The 17,644-nt window shown below is 46.4% G+C and overlaps 1 protein-coding gene across 4 annotated transcripts in view; it reads right to left on the reverse strand.

Moving 5' to 3' along the window:
• Window positions 1-17,644, reverse strand: part of Traf3ip1 (TRAF3 interacting protein 1) — a 34,639-nt gene that overhangs the window by 6,697 nt on the left and 10,298 nt on the right. The window contains exons 8-15 of one of the 4 annotated variants that reach the window (XM_040753017.1): window positions 17,240-17,341; window positions 15,823-15,918; window positions 8,536-8,556; window positions 7,232-7,319; window positions 6,808-6,891; window positions 5,917-6,040; window positions 5,691-5,727; window positions 3,802-3,878 (exon numbers count right to left, since the gene is read on the reverse strand). In XM_040753017.1, coding sequence (XP_040608951.1) covers window positions 3,802-3,878; window positions 5,691-5,727; window positions 5,917-6,040; window positions 6,808-6,891; window positions 7,232-7,319; window positions 8,536-8,556; window positions 15,823-15,918; window positions 17,240-17,341 — 629 coding nt within the window. The remainder of the gene's footprint in view (window positions 1-3,801; window positions 3,879-5,690; window positions 5,728-5,916; window positions 6,041-6,807; window positions 6,892-7,231; window positions 7,320-8,535; window positions 8,557-15,822; window positions 15,919-17,239; window positions 17,342-17,644) is intronic. The other 3 variants (XM_040753018.1, XM_040753019.1, XM_005082199.4) reach the window with 3 other exon arrangements.

Raw genomic sequence — 17,644 nt, forward strand, 5'->3', positions numbered from 1 at the left:
CTGCACTGGTCCTCTGCAGAGACACAGGTACCGTGCACTCCACCACCCCTGACCACCACGGCCTTGTTTTTAACTACTGCAACTTGTGATGTGAAACAATGTCAGCATCGTTTTCAACCAGAACCACCCAGCTGTGTAGGCCGCAGACACTCAACAGGCATCACCTGTACCCACCTGAATGCCACACATGTATTTTATGGCCCATTCTGCTGAATGACAATGCTGATAAGGTAAGAACGCACAGACCATGTGACACTGTGATCAAGATTTGTGCACAACCACAGACTTAAGGACAAAAATCACCTTATTTCCTTAAAAGACAAACCCAAATTCCCACAAACTAACAGACCTTTTCCTAAAGCTTTTGTGAAAGAAACCAATCCTAGTAATAACAACAACAATAATAATAATAATTACTATTGTTATCATATTACATAATAATAGCTACTATTGCTATTATACAATAATCGTTATATTATGCAATAATAGCTGTAGTAATAATAATAATAGTTATTATTGCTATTAAGGTCATTGAGGAAATAGCACTGAGTATGTTCCCTCTGTCCCTCTCAATGAAAACAAACAATGTCCCTAAGAAATCAACTCAAACAAATAAGAACCACAGGTAAACAAAGTCAAAATAAAAACACCGTGTCTGGAACTAAACATCAGAAAGGCTTTCTCTAGAACAGCTCCCTGAGAGAGTTGACACATGGCTAATGACACCACACCACCTGGTGGCCAAGTAAGAATCTGAGGAGTAACCAAGATCACCAAATAAAACACCAAAATCCCCACAGGGGACTGAGTTAAACAGCACTCACTGCGGACTATTCACCTCAATTAAAATATAACACAGGAAGGTTATTTTGTTCATTAACAGGCATTTGAAGATACAACAGGTTTTTACATTTCCTAAGAAATTCTTTTTTCTACCGTGTCTCATGAAGCCAGGCTGGCCTCCAGCTCCTGGGATTACAGGAGTGCCTCACCATGCCCTGTTTTAAATGTTTCTCTATGACACTATCCATAATTCCCTGACAGCTGCTACAGGTCACAAGTGACAGACATCCAGTTCCCAGTGAACACCAGCAGGGCCTGATTCTCAGAAGCAGAGGCTTTAAGCCAACACAGAGAGAACAGAACGGTCAAGTAGCCGCCTCTGAACAGGAGGAGAAAGCGCACAGCATTTACATCCGACCGGAGCAACCTGAAATGAAGAGGGGCTGAGAGGCAGCAGTGTAAAAGAGGACCGAAGACTCGAGGGAGAAAGTCACGGGCTTCAGAGGCAAACCTGTGACTGCCCACACCTCTGACAGTGCCTTCACCTATCACTTTTAGAGCAGAAGGGACACTGGAAAAACTGCATTTCTGGCTTTTTCAAAAACCTCTCATGAACTTGAATTAAGTAAAAAATGCTGGCAGGAGCTAGTAATACCAGCTTGAAAAGCAAGCATGCAACTGGGAAAATGCAGGAAGCACTTAATACAATAAATAAATACGATAATATAGTACATATGATCCGTGTATTTATTCTATAACATGTTGTAAGTCCATTAGCACAGCAAGAAATCTCTTTCCTCCCAATGAACTTCAAAGACAGCCTGGAGGACTACCCAGGTTAGAAATAATGTATTTCCTTAGCATCAAAAAACAAAACAAAAGAAAAAAAAACCCCCGTTCCCTCCAAAAAGAAGTGCCACCAGGACAAAAGGCAAGCTTGAGGCATGCATCTGGGCTAGAGCCACTTAAACACTTAGATGAAGGGGAGGGAGGAGGGAGGGACACACATGCTGGCAGCAGACAGCCATCCTGAGGGAGCTGAGTGAGACGTACATTTGCCTCTGAAACCCTACAAGGGGTCCAGAACCCTGTACCCAAGGACAGAAAGTAGACACACTTTTGCATGCATTGTGAAATACTGATTAATAAAAACTCTCACAAATTAGCTACCAAGAAAGACTCATCAATTCCTAAAAAGTGACTGCTGTTACAGTACAAATTGTTGATAAAAAGACATTAGAAACTTTTGCTTGAAAGGTAAAAAAGAGCCACCTAAGAACCCACACATCAGGGAAGAGATCACACCCAACACACAGATATTAAAAGTAAGAGAGTTTTTCCTATGCAACATCAGTTTGACAAAGGAGTTGAAAGTGTCAGCACAGGGCTGGGAAAAGGATTTACTCAGTTGGTAAGGTGCCCACTGCATGAACATGAGGTCCTGAGTTCAGTCCCTAGCACCCAGGGCAGCACAGGGCAGCCTCAGTAAGTAAGGTGGAGAGCAACTAAGGACACCAGGTGACAACCTTTGGCCTTCACATCCCCCACCCAACACACACACACACACACACACACACACACACACACACGCACGACAAATGTACAATCTCTTATCTGTTTACCTTTTAGCATGCACTGATCTGAGTTTGTGTATATGTAATGGATATGCACGTCTGTGTCCAGGTGCACATTCCAGTGCACAGGTGCGCTTGAAGGCCAGAGGAAGGTGTCAGGTGCCCTCTTCTATCACTTTCTACCTTGTTCCTTTTGAGATAAGGTCTCTCCCTGAACTTGGGCTCATGGTTTTTTTGTTTTGGTTTGTTTGTTTGTTTTGGCTAGGCTAACAGCCAGCAACCCCAGTGATCCCCCTGCTCCACCTCCCACGGTGGCTAGGACTACAAGTTTGTGTAGGATTCAAATTCTAGTCCTCATGTTTGCACAGAAAGGCCTCTTAACCACCAACCCATCTTTCCAGCCTGATTTACTTGATAGACAGACAGACAGACAGACAGACAGACAAAAAGTTGCGACATAAGCACTAGAAAAACTAAATAGCTGAGGATATCCAAAAGAAAAGGGAAGACGGGAAGACGGCATGGCGACAGAGGTATCTGTCAAACTGAAGCTGCTCAGCTCTAGGGTCCAGGATTGTGCAAATCCCATCATGGAAGATGAAGACAGCTCAGCTAAGCAGAGGAGACCTGGAACTGTGGACAGGTTCCTGAAGTCAGAGAGCCCTACTTCAGAACCACCTGGAAAACATGGATTTCAGCCACCAGACCCTGACATATCAAATAAAACCCTCCTGACCTCACTGAAGTTACAGTTACTTCAAAATTAAAAGTAAATATTAAAATGTTGCAACTATTAAAGAAAGTGACGATAAATAAAAAAGTTCTGGGAGAATAAAAAAGATGTCGGAGCTGATAGGGGACATTCTCATTCAAACCACCAAAACTAGGTGTTTAGTGCTCCACCCTCTTACTAATGTGACTCAGCCCTTCCACCCTCTTATTAATGTGACTCAGCCCTTCTTTTGTGGGAGCTCTCATGGCCTCTGACTCAGCTGGAAGCTGATGGCAGACAGGACCTACAGATATGACAACAGTTTAACAACAACAACAAAACCCACATCAGTACAAACAATCCTGGGAGCCACATACACATAGAACTCACAGTGAGAACTCACAGTAAGCTGAAAACCCCCAGCTCTTAGTTTGCAATGACCCAGGGTCAGTGGCCAGCATGTCCACTCTTCACAACTGCCAGGAGAATGAGCAGGCAAAGCCGGAAGAGAAGCTGAGGAGTGGACACAGAAAAGCCTCCCCACGCGGCTGCTGACTCACAACGACCACATGGTCCAGAGCAGCACCCCAGACAGAGCCCCGCACATGCATACTCTCTACACATCAGTTGTGAGGGAACAGCATCTAAGCATGTGAACAAGATTACTGATTTCAAATCTATTGGAGGTCGTAACAGCTAAAGGATTTTTCAAGTGCCCGTGTCAGCTCTTACCTTCTCGCCCGGCTTGGCAGACTGCTGCAATCTCTCATAATCCTTCTTCGTCTCCAAGATCTTTTTCACAAGCCCACCTGTTAAAAATCAGGAGTGTTCAGTTAAGACACATTTTCTACCCCAAGAAGCTACTTATTATTCTTAGACCTCATTGGGAAGGTGGAAAAAATGCTGAATTCTCACCCTTTCTCTTTCCGTGTATCAAAACACCTTCCTACTGTGTGCTAAGAGAAAACACAGTGCCACCTGCTGCTGGCAGAGGCTAGTCACAAAGTGTCATATAGAGGAGTTTTAGAAATAAACAGACTTTCTTCTTCTTCCACGAGTTAAGAAGAAACGTGGATTAACACCCCAAAATGTAACCACCCACTGCGATTCTAATGGTTCCTTGGTGCTGATGCTTCTTTTAGAGTAGACAAGAATACTAAATTTCTTTTAGAACTCTCCCTGGTATAAAAAGCTAGGAAAAAATCATTTTCTTAAAAATACTATTTTACAGTGCTACCCAGGCTGCTGGGGCAGTGTAATAAACAGAAGAAAACCCTGTGAACTACAATGATGGCCAGTGACCATGGTACACCCACCGGGGCAACAGTGGCGCAAATGTTAAGGAGGTAACCAGCCTCTTCCTGCTGAATTTAAGACCCACTCCACAGAAGGAAACGCAAACACAGTACCGTAAATCTGCTCAAGACCCAGTGGTCAAGGAGCTCACAGCCCCAGGAGAGAATGTCTTCTATTCTGCTAAATGGACATAGCATCAAATTGCCCTCTAAATGTGTATCTCTCTACCCACAATTAGTGCAGCCCTCAGACCTCATCAGAGAAGTTTCTTTGTGCAGTAGACGGTGGTTAATGCACAAACGCACGACTTATCAAAATACATTTCATCAAATGTTCAAAGAATTAATAAAATATTATACTTCAAAGTGTTGTTTTTTGGTTTTGCTTTTGCTTTTTTCAGTTGGGGAGGGGTGGTGCATGCCTTTAATCCCAGCACAGAGTGGATCTCTGTGAGTTTGAGGCCAGCCTGGTCTACAAATCGAGTTCCTGGATACCCAGGACTGTTACACAGAGAAACCCTGTCTCAAACAACAACAACAAAAATATTTTTAAACCCAAATATGCCGCAACGAGGCTGAGCAGATTACTTATGATGTAGCCACATGGCGTCCACAGACCACTAGGAAGAGAGACCAAACTGTGCCTCTGTGCTGGAATGAAAGCCAGCAGACTATCAAGTTTAACACAGGGGCCCGCGCGCGTGCGCGCGTGGGCCCACACACACACACACACAAAAATATCACTCATATTTTTACCTATACCTATGGGGGGGGAGAATATAGGGAGAAAGAACAAGGCCTGAAGTCTTATACCTCAGCACTGGGTGGGGAGGTGTACACTTACAATCTCAGCATTCATGAGCAGGCAGGAGGATGGTCAGAAGTGGTCTACAGTGAGTTCTAGGCCTCAAACAACAACAACAAAACAAACAACAAACTTCCACCTCTTGATGCATTTAGCTGTGCACATTTAGCCTTAAAGCCCCGGGAATATTTTATATGAAGAAAAAACCAAAACTGAGGTGGTAGCACATGCTTATAATTCCAGCATTTAGGGGCTGAGGCAGGAGAATGGAGAATTCCAGAAAGCCTGGGCTACACAGCAAACTCTAGTCTCGAAAAAAAAATGTATGTGCATGTATGTATACAGGCATTAATGTCCCGGACAGATAAAACACGATGCCATTGTGACCAGAGCCTAATCTCAAGTCCTGCAGTTCCCTACAGGCACACATGGTGGCAGCAACAGTGCCCCTCCTAGGACACAGCTGGGCACAGGATGGCCTCAGAGTCAGCCCACATCCACATGTTCTCATGTACACTCACCATGCTTCTCCTCATCCTCCAGGTCCCCTGCTGGCACCTGAATAGAAAAGGAGAAAGATCAGCTATGCTGAATTTTCAAAGTCATTAAACAAACAAATGTAAACAAACAAACAAAAAAACTAAAACAATTAGACAACTTACAGAAAAATTAGGGGGAAAAATTGTATCTCATAAATTGAAAAGCCAAAGTGCTTTTACTAAGAACAGGACCCTCTGGTGAACTAACCATCTCAATTTCTGACATTTCTGCAAGCTGAGGGGAGGCTTCCACCACAAACTGCTCATCATCTTCATTGTCAGAATTCTGTGAGTCGATGATCACATTGGAGACAGTTTTACCACTTCCAGACCTGAACAAGAAGAGAGCCATTTACACTGGAAGAGGCCACCAGTTTTATCAGCCCCATGCACCTGAAACATCACACTGCTCTGAAAGAAGCCAGGCTGCCATTGCCACAGACAGGTGAAGGGAAAGCTCCGGAACAGTAGGGAAGAAGAGACCACCACCTTTCACTGGCCAAAGCCTCCACACTGCCAAGAGCTGTAGGCACCCCAGCCCTCTACCCCAGCCCTGCTGTTCCTTCTGCTGGGTCCACAGAGGCTCTTGCCCCCCCCCCTCTTCCCTGACACTGATTCTAAGATAGACACAGACCGTGCCTCTTCACAGGGCAATACCTCTAGGCCCAGCCACCATACCCATTATGTTCAGCTTTGGGATACCTTTTATTTCTAACTTTTATGCAGTTAAGCCTTCAACTATTCCCTTTTATGCTTTGAAAGTCTTCTATCTAGAGGTCAGAGAATCACAACCCAGCACGGGTTGGGCCCATGCATTCTGAGGTATCATGAACATGAGCACACATATTTCTCCCCTTTGCCAGTCTGGAATGCATGCTGCTCTGTGCCTTTAAAGCAATGACCTAACCCACCTTTCTTCAAAAGCAAGTTTTCCCAGGAATACCTCCTACATCCCCGCCTAGTCTCTCAGCACAGGCCCCAGACCCCTGCACCCCACGGCCCACACACTACAGAACACGGGCCCGTCCTCTAGAGCCTCCTGCACACCCACAGACAGGTATCAACCGATCGGCAAATGACACTCCACTCACGGTCTCACCTGTCTCCCACCAGCGTCTCGGTGCTCTCTTGTCGTTTGACCCTGGGAGGGGCTGGTCGCGCACTTCCAGGCCGAGGCATTCTTCTAAGTATCGAAAAGAAAAAACAGGACATGAAACACTCACACACATTTCGAGGTGGACAAAATAAAAGCCTAGGTCATCATTAATACTCATTCCAATGCCACTGTCAGACAAACACTCTGCAGAGGACTATGAACACCCATTAGCACAGCAGAGCTGCCAATCATCAGAGTATGACAGACCTTCGACATTACTAGAGAATCCCCAAACTGCTATAACGCTCCAAACATGGTCATGTAACTCAGGTACAAGAAAACTGTGTACAGATAGTAACTATGACATTGCACAAGTGTTGAATGGCAGCAGAAGTGGCCACACTCCCAAGACTGGGGAAGGACACACCTGAGATTGGAGGAAAGTTCACTGGGGACTTCTGCATTCTCTGACACCTCAGGCTTATCTTGGCCAGTAACTGGTCCAGCTTCTCCTTCTGAACAGGTGAGAATCCAATCAGCAATTCAAAAAGGATGCAATAGTAACAAAGATAAATTTACTCAAGTATAAATACCAACTATTTAAAATACAAGTATTTGAAAAGACATCAGTCAAATGATTGAAAATTTCAATGAACTCTTTTCATCCTACCAGAAGAGGTCTGACATCTAACTGTGGATACTTGGGGGCATGGGCACATGCAAACTGGCCAACTAATCAAAGAGTCAAGGTGACGGGTGGATGGATTCAGTCAGCCACTCAACACAACTGAACTGAACCTGAGGAAGGGAACGGCACACCTCCACAGACAGGTGTCAGTCGCTCAGCAAATCACAGTCCACTCGCATGCTGGGCTCCTCACTCTAACAGCTAACTGACCACACAGGGTGTACAGACATCAGTCAACTCACACATGTGGGGTCCTACAAGTGTGGATGGCTCAGTTATAAACAATGCCGTCACCTAGTACCTTTCATTGTTACACTGATCTGCATTTCTAAATTATCTACAGTGGATGCTATATGCTTTCCATAGTCAGTAAGTAGTTTTGTTTTTATGAGACAAAGGTCTTGCTATGTAGTCCTGAAGGGCCTGGATCTCTCTCTATAGACTAGGATGGCCTCAAACTCATAGAGGTCTACCTGCCTCTGCCTCCTGAATGCTGAGATTAAAAACATGCAGGACCACCTGGCTAAAACAAAGTTTTCTTCATTCTAATAAAAAGATTAAGCCTGCAAGCTACAAGTCCAAACTACTAAGACAGTGGGATTTATTCTACTATTTAAAGTAAAAGAAACATACTCCTTAGAAAACCATAGAGTAGAATTTGAAAATTAGAAATAAATGTGATACTCTGGAAAGAGCCCTGAAGCGTGGCGCTTTTCAAGATAAATACAAACAGGCAGAGGCAGGTGGATCTCTGTGAGTTCAAGGTCAGCCTGGTCTACATAGCGAGTTCCAGGACAGCCAGAGTCACACAGAGAAAGCCTGTCTCAAAAAAAAAATCAAAAACAAAACAAAAAAAAGAAAAAGAAACACAAACATGTATAACCCACATACAAGACTAAAATTTAAAACACAGCAAATTAACATAAATTCAATGTTATATTTCCTTAGTATTTCACTGGTACATTTTTAAAGCACAGAAATGAGAGCCCATGTTGCCATCTGCACATGCATGACCACACCAAGCACATCAGAACTGCTCTCACCTGCGTCACTGGGGGAGTCGCCTAGAAAGGAAAAGCATCAGAAAATTAGCCTTCATGTAGGGAAGCACACGCAGTGAATCACTGAGCAGTCAGAGAAAATACACCTCCAATAACTAGGAACCTGCGGGGACAGGCTCCTCTGGACACTCCTCTACCATGTCCCCCATCGGTCTGCTATGGCCAGTCAGAACCCTAACCCTGCACATTAAAACCAGACTGTGGCCAGGCAGTGTGGCATATACCTTTAATCCTAGCACTTGGGCGGCAGAGGCAGGCGGATCTCTGAGTTCGTGGCCAGTCTGTCTACAGAGTGAGTTCAGAAGAGTCAGGGCTACACAGAGGAACCCTGCCTCGAAAGATCGAGAAGAAAATAAATAAAGAAAAACGGGGGGGGGCGACGGGATGGGACAAAACACAGCCTGTGAAGGAGCCATGCCACAGAGCTAAGTGAAGCAAAGACTGATGTCACAAAGTCATGAGAAACAAGCTGGTGTGGCAGCTTGGGGCCAGCAGGACCAGCAAGCTCAGCCCACCCTAACGGAACTGACTAGACGTCTCCACCAGCTTCCTGCAGCCTAGACTGCACCTTCACCTAGGGTGCTTTCTCTTCAAGTGCTGTGCTCTGGCCACAAGCACAGCCCATTCAGTCAAAAGTACCACAGGACAGAGTCGAAGCCAAAGCTGTGGGCTGGAGATGCAGAGGGTAGCAGAGCTTACCAAGCATCTCTAAGTCCCTAGGTTCCAACCCCAGCATCACCAGACAGCAAAGGTGAAAGCACATAATCCTGTGTCACATTCAGGAACACGTTTACACAACATGTGAGAGCCACGGCACCTCAGCTGGGGAGAGCAATACACATCCACACATGCCCATCTCCACACAAGAGCAGCCTTGCCCTCAAAGGCACAAGCAACAGAGCACCCACACGTGGGTACAGGGGTGATGGCCCCTGGGATCTGGCTCGCACAGGACATCCCTTGAGCGCTACACCAGAGCTCCTAGCCAAGAGTTCTTGGAGACACAGAAAGGGGAGACAGTCTAGGATCCTTTCTCTTGGCCCCAGGAGACCCTAGTATCACAGCACAGAATGGGAGTGGTCAGGGACTAGAGAGAAGAACAGATGAAACAGCAATGGGGACCCAGAACAACAGGCAACAGGCATGAGGGACCCCACCAGAGCCAGCAGCAGGCAAAGACACCCTCAGGTCCTTGCCGGCCCACAGACCTGGTGTCTCCTGCAGGCTGTGCTATCGCCTCTGCTCTGCCCTCCAAGCCTAAATCAACACTTCCCAGCTCGGAGCTCCCCTGGACACCCTCCTGTCAGGATGGCCGGTAGGCTATCCTGTGTCCCAGCCCGCCCTCAGGCCCTCTCCCCACTCCTCCCATCCTCGCCTGTGCAGCGGTTTTCCCCACGTTTGCAGCTCCTGTGCCGACACCAGGGCAGGTGGCCTGTAGCCCCAGTCTCCCATGCAGTTCCTGCCTTGGCCCTGACATACCGTCGCTCTCAGACAAATACTCTGTTCAAACTAGTTGACAACCATTACCCTCACCTGGCTGCACCCACCATGCCAGACCAGCACAAGCCCAACCTGCTGGAGGCTCCCAGGCTTTGGGAGCAGACTGAGGGGTGATTCTACTGCAGCCCTTCAAAAGGTGCATCTGGATACAGGAGGCACCACAGACAGGACCAAGCAGCAGCCACATTTTTGGCTATCTAAAATCCTCCAAACGGGGTGGCCGGCAGGGCTCTGACCAGTGACCCTGGAATCTGTTCAGGGATCATTCTTGAAACCCCTGGCATCACAAAAGCTTCACACTAGTCCCAGGAGTGTCTTGCCTGTGCTGCCAAGCAATGACCTTATTTTATGGGAAAGACAGGCGTGACTCCCCCTTGCCATATCAGGGTATACTCAGCCCTGGCCTCGCCCTGAGAGGACACTGGCGCCTGGCAGCTAGCTTCCTCTATGTGGCTTAGTCTCCTCCCACCAAAAGCTGTGAAGGGGTCATTCTTACCTTTCTGTTTTACTGCTGGCTCTGGCTCAGCACTCTCCCGCCACAGACTAGCTGAGTTATCATCTGAAATACTAGTTCAGTTAGTGTGGCTTCTCAGATCCTGACATAAGAGTTCAATTGGGCACGAGACTGCGTCCTGAAGGGCCTGTGACTGATGGCCTGCCCAGCACCTACATATCTATTCCCACACTGCCACATGCCAAGGATGACAAGGGGAGTTTTTGAGAACCTGTGGTTCTGGGGTAGACATGGGAGGAGAATACCAGACATGCGCCTGGCCCAGATCTCAGGCCGGCTGGGATCAGGGACCTCCCCAGCCAGGCAGACTGGCCCTACCTCCCCATCCTAGAACCAGTTATACAAGCTCCCACCAGCCAGGCCTGAGAGCCAAGCTTCATACAGTTGGCACATCAGGAAAGAAAGAGAAAAGGGAAAATACTTTTGTCGTGGAACACATCCCTCAAGACATTAGAGTCCCAAATACTGCCTGCTGATTACTAGTGTGCAAGTCTTAAAAATAGAAAAAAGTTCATAATGTGGGGTAAACAAAATACTTCCCATATTAAAAGCAAAAGGGTAAGAGAGGGGCTCACTGAGCAGGCTGTGCATGGCAAGCAGGCCTAACTCTGAAACTGACCCATCAACTCAAGGGCCCGGGAAAACAGTCTGTTTCCTGAAACCTAACCACAATCTGCCATTAACTGTCAAATGGCCACTCTAGTTAGGAAGAACTACATAAAGTAGTGGTATGGGGCTTTATAAGGAAATTTCTCTTCAATTTATAAAAATACTGGCCTAACAGTCTGCAAGAAGAAACCAAGTACTGCGAGTGTTTTATAGAGAACAGTCAAAGAATGAGATTCTAAAATCTAAGAGCAAGCAAGTCTGCAGCTGCGGGAACCACCAACTACACAAGCACCACTAAGCCCAAGCTGTCCCCCTGCCCTTGTAAGCGCCAAGCACTTCTGTTCTACAAAACCCAGCACCACAGTGAAAAGTACAATACAGCACTGCCTGTCTGTGGGAAGCCCACGGCACTGGTGCGTCATTCCTGGCCGTCTGCTTTATCAGTTCATTGACTGGGGAGCAGTGGTGGGATCCAAGCCTGGCCTGGTCTGGCACCTTCTAGACCAGCATCCTACCACTGAGCTATATACCTCTTAGCTCAGATACATCATATAATTTTACCCTTCTCAAGCTCTACTGGTTTTGTTTTGTTGAGTTTTGTTTGTTTGCTTTTAGTTTTGATGGAGCGAGGTTATTTCATTTTGTTTTGTTTGATGCAGCCCAGGTTGACCCTGAACTCAACATGCAGCCAAGGCTAGCCTTGAACTCCAGATCCTCCTGCCTCCCCAAACCAAGTGATGGGATTACAAGCATTCACCACCATTATGCTTGACTTCACTGGTCCTCTTTCTAACTTTAAATTGTAATTCTTTTACAATATTTTTACTTATTAATATGATTGAGAGGATGTGATCCATGGGTGTGGGAAGCACATGGAAGTCACAGACAACCTTATGGAGTCAGCTCTTTCCACTGGTCCTGAGGACCGAACTCCAGTCAGGCCTCCACTGAGCTGCACTCTCCGGGTACTGGAGGCAGTCTTTACTACTCTGGTGTTGTTAGTGCTTTTGCCCAGTGTTCGCCAGCAGGGCAGGGCTGCTGTTACATCTGATTGCATAACCACATTTTCAAACAGTGGGAAATAGTTTTTTAAAAAATCAGAACATGAGCCGGGCGGTGGTGGCGCACGCCTTTAATCCCAGCACTTGGGAGGCAGAGGCAGGCGGATCTCTGTGAGTTCGAGGCCGGGCTGGACCGATAGCCTCCGAAACAATACAGAGAAACCCTGTCTCAAAAAAACAAAAAAAAAAAAAAAAAAAAAAAAAATCAGAACATGACTTGGATTTTAAATAATAATCAGAAAATAATTCTGTCCAATGTTGTTATGTCAAAGGATGTCTATTTTGTTTTATTGCATTTGGGGGCTGCACACTGAACTTTTACAGAAAATTATCAAGATGTCTTTATCATCTGCTATAATCATTCCTAAAAATCCACGGCTAGGGCAAAGCAAGCATAAAGCGTTTAAACTTCACTGAAGCTTAGGCCCTGGGTGAGCTGCACTGCCGTACTTTGCTGTAGTTTTGATAACAGCAATAAAACAAATTGAGTGAGGTATAGTGAGCAGAATAAACAATGGCTTAATGCACCAGAAAAGCCAGGAAATGTCCAACTAGAGAGACCAGCACACACAGTGCAAGCTCACATTACAGCAACCATGTAGGCAGGAAGTAGGGTTGAAGGGACATGGGCAGACTCCTGGTGAGTTCAACACACCTGAAAAATCCAAATGGGTACAAAACCCATGCACTCTCTTCTGGCAACCCACAGCAGAACCTGCCATATGCAAGGCCAGGCCAGCCAGGAGATGGCTGCTTTCTTTGAAAACGCAAGTCAAGAATGATGCACACCTGCACACCTGCACACCTGCACACCTGCACACCTACACACCTGCACACCTGCACACCTGCACACCTGCCATCCCAGCTCCTGCAGGCAGAGACAGAAGGATCTTGAGTCCCCAGCCAGCCTGGGCTACATACGTAGTGAGACCCTATCTCAAAAAGAAAACGAGAAAGGACAGGTTCCTCTCTGAAGAACTAGGAACGAACAGCTGTCAGAGAGAAAGGACCCTTCAGATGACACTGGGACATTGGATCTGGAAAGCATACTCAAGCAAGGCACTGAAGAACTGACAGCTGCCGGTAAATTCTCAATTCCCAAACAGCTATGCTGGGAGACAATGCTAGTGACTGTGACAGCAACCAGGTAGGTAGCATAGAGCTAGTTCCTGGCTGAGGCCTGTGCAAGCAGCAGGGCAGATGGGTAGGGGAAGAGATGTCTAGGGCACTCCCAAGCCAGGACTCTGCTCCTGACCACTGTTCCCTAAATCCACAGTGTCAGCCCTACCACCTAGGGGCAGCATAGGAGCCGTACCCTGACTACCCCACTAGGGGGAGGTACAGGAGTAACACTCACCCTACCAGGGGGCATCAGGTTTTACTCTAAGCTACTGAAAACCCAATGGTACAGTTTGCACTTCTTAAGGACAGAACTTATGTTTTCACACCTGTAGATAAGATTTATAAACTGTTCAATATAAGCCTAAGAATGGCTTCAATTTATTTTACATCAATGGTCGCACTGGGCTGTCAGTTTCAAATAGACTACATCCGCTCACTCTCAGAGCAGCTATCTCCACAGCCACATACAATGAAGAATACAAGGGCTCAAGAACACGGCTCAGGGAACCACCTGAAAGCTTGCTCCAGGCCAGGAGGGGTAAGCGGAACAGGTGGGAGTCATCCGCTGGTCTTGGATGGGAAGTCACAGTTAGACAGGCAAAGACACCCTCCCAGCTCTCATCACCACCTCTACAGATGGGAAACGCTCTCCTTAAAATAAAACGTATATCACAAGATAGGGTTGAAGGGTTACAGGTCCACAGTGTCAGTAGGAACACTGACTGCTCCAGTTAAAAGCCTTGTGTCTGACCAACCAAGACTGACAGCCTAGAGAAGCCATGTACAGAGCTGGACTGGAAACAAGGCAGCCACAGACAACTTTCTCATGGCATCTCCTCACCAATAAGGGAACAGAATGGTTCAAACATCCCTTTTAAAGATCTGAGTTCCAGAAGGACCCCATGCACAGATCCGACCTGCCATCATTCTAGGTGGTTTCAGAGTTTTACTGTTTGCTGTGCAGCATAGGAGTCTGAGTCTGAAGCCCCAGAACCTACATACAAAAGCCAGGGAGGGTGGCATGTTCCCATAATCCCAGCACTGGGGAAGTGGACACAGGACAACACCAGCAGCCTGCTGGCCAACCAGCCTAAAAGAAATGAAGACCCTGTCTCAGAAACAAGGGAGCTGGAGAGTGGCTCAGCAGTTAAGAGCACTGACTGCTCTTCAGAGGACCCAGGTTCAATGTCCAGCACCCACATGGCAGCTCACAACTATCTGTATCTCCCTCCAATTCCAGGGGATCCGACAACCCTCACACAGATACACATGCCAGCAAAACACCAATGCACATAAAAATAAAAATAAATAAATAAAAACATGGGAAAAATCAAAGCTATACAAAATCTGGTAGATACAAGGCAGGTTAAACCCGGAAAAAAATTTATCTTCCTCTAAAATCAAAATTAGAGTCTTATTTTTCCTTGCATGCAACTCGAGAATTCTCTTTCTAAAGAATGTGGTCTACAGCTACAGGAAACTAGAGTGTCTGGCTGACAGTGAGGGTGGCCCTGCACACTTCTTCTCCTCTCCGGCTTTTCTGTAACGACTGTCACAATATGCCATGGACAACCTTGGGAGTCAGTTCGCTCCTTGTACCACGTGGGTCCCAGGAATCAAACTCAGGTTCCAGGACTGGCCGAAGGCATCTTTACCTGCTGAGCCATCTCACTGACCCACTTTTTAAAGCCTTAATGGTGGAGAACTCTGAATGAATGTATTTTTATACCCGATGGGGATATTAAATGTACTCCTCTATGGAGCAATCCACGTTATCTTACTGCACATCAGTGTCAAAACGAGCAAGAGTAGGCAGTGGGGCGCACACCTTTAGTCCCAGCACTCAGGAGGTACAGGTAGGTAGATCTCTCTGAGTTTGAGGCCAGCCTGGTCTACAGAGAGAATTCTGGGACATCCAGGGCTACATAGAGAAACCCTGTCTAAAAAAAAAAAAAAAAAGGAACAAAATGTCTTGACTTACATGTTATGCACATACATCATGCCTGTCAAACACGTGTAATAGTATGTACATATAATATACAAAAAGGCATGTAGCTATGTGTGGCACACATCTGTAATCCCAGCATCTAAGACAGGAAGATCACTGTGAGTTTGAGACCAGCTTGGGCTACAGAATGAGATGCTGTCCCAAAAGAAGAAAAAAATTGGGGGGTGGGGCTTAAAGACTTACTTCATGCCGATTTAATAAAATTATCACATAACTTAGCAAATTAAATCAAACTGGATGGTAAGTCATATCTGATCCTCAGTATACGGGGGAAAATATGTTGAGCATTAAAATGCTTAGAATAAAAATAATTCATAGCTCACTGACATGTAATATTCTGTATCAAAATCAGGAAGAATTTAAACTGAAGGATAGTTTCTCTTAACAGTGCCACAGACATGAAACTATTTCGTATCAAAACCAGAGGAGTCAAACTGAAGGATGCATTTTCTTACCTATTTCTGAAGCTGTCGTTTCCTGATCTGGTTCGTCATTTAGTCCCGACACTATGGAGTCTAAAATCTTAGCTGAAATATTATCCTCTTTCCTTCCTGACATAAAACAGTTAACAGCAGATTAAAATGCTGTAAGGCATTTTGTATTTGGGCTGCTTTAGTTAGGGTTTACAGGGCCAACTACCAAAGTCACCAACAAACTGCCTTGTCCAGTCAGTACTCAACTCTCAGCTGGCCTAGGCCACCCCTTAGGAGACTGGACATGATGCCCTCTCTCCTCTCCATCATGTCCTTCCTTTGACATTCAGGACACCCTCTCCAACTTTTCCTCTGATCCATCTTCCAGTATGAGTCTTGGCAGGTGCTCTGTTCCTCCAGCATCTAGGCTCATGACCATTTAAAGGCCACACTGGCCATCACTGCAGACTAAGACCACTCATCTGCAGTCTCCTGCTTCTGTGACTCTCCCTCCCCATGCCTAAATGACTCGCAGTCTGTGCGTACACACATGCGCACCTCTGCTTGCTTCAGACATCTCCAACTTGAATGTCCCAGAGTTCTTGCAATACCACATAACCCGCCAACCAGCACCTCCGTCCCACATTTCCCAGGTGGGTCTCCCCTTTGAGTCTTTTCTTCCAGGCTGGTGACAAACAATCCGTCGTCTGTACTGCCAAATCCCTAACTCCCGCCTGCTCCCACCATGGCTCGGAGGCTGAGCTACCATTATTTGTCATCTTCACACACCACCACCTCTCAATGCTACAAACTCTCAACATCTTCCAGCCTCCACTCCCACCCTCCAGGGTCAAATCTCAGCTCTACCCTGTGTAAAATCCAAGGCCTTCTGCACACACCTGCAGACCACACAGCCAAGAAGACAGTTTCTCAGGGCCCTTCTCCAACCACTGTCCCTCTCTCCACCCTAGTCCACAGCTGGGCTTCTACCACGCATCCGAACAAGCCTGCAGCGGCTCACAGTCCCTCCTCCAGGCCGGCTACAGGGTCTCTTTCTCCCTAGCAGCTTGGGAGCTGATGCCCCCGCTTACTGAGGCTCTTCTTGCCTGAGTCCCTCATTGCTGCTTCTCTTGGATTCATTTTTCTTCACTTACACAGGTTTGTACTCCAGCAGTGTCTATACTTTGGATTCTGCCCAGGAAAGAAAGGAAGGTTCAAATGGGCACTTCAGTCCATGGCTGACATGGAGCAGGATGCGGCAGCTCAATGTGGCAGCCCTGACAGAGCCCACGGTCCTTTCCCATCTACTCCAGAGATGAGGCTTGACGTCACACAGGAGCAAGCACTGAGTGGCCACCCTCCATGGTCAGAGATCACCCAGGAGCAAAAGATCAGACACTGACTAGTTCCACTCACAGACACCCACTCCCCAGCCTCACTACTGCTTGAGTGATCTTACCAAGCTGCTTCATGCTATGGTCCTTCTTAGCTTTACGGTAGGAAGCGTTATGTTCTTTTTCAGGGGTAAGACTATTTTCACTGGCTCTAGAATCCCTTCTTCCTGACATGAAATTGCACAATGGAAATAAGTGTTAAACTTAGGAATGCTGCAGTTACCAAGCAAAGGAACTAAGATGAATTCAGTAAGTTCTGAATATACAGATATGAGTATATATGTGTATGTTAGAAATATATAAAATATGAGCTATTTCTGAGTAAGTAAAAGTGTCATATTCTCATATGTCTCTTAAGTGCTATGGTGATTCCAGAAGAGTCTTAAGAGTCTACTCATGTCTCAATCCCTTGTTCTTCAGAGTGGATACAAGGCTCACCCTGTGAACCAAACACCCAAGCCCTGTGTCAT

Source organism: Mesocricetus auratus, unplaced genomic scaffold, assembly GCF_017639785.1.
Source record: "Mesocricetus auratus isolate SY011 unplaced genomic scaffold, BCM_Maur_2.0 Super-Scaffold_100010, whole genome shotgun sequence".
Taxonomy (NCBI): domain Eukaryota; kingdom Metazoa; phylum Chordata; class Mammalia; order Rodentia; family Cricetidae; genus Mesocricetus; species Mesocricetus auratus.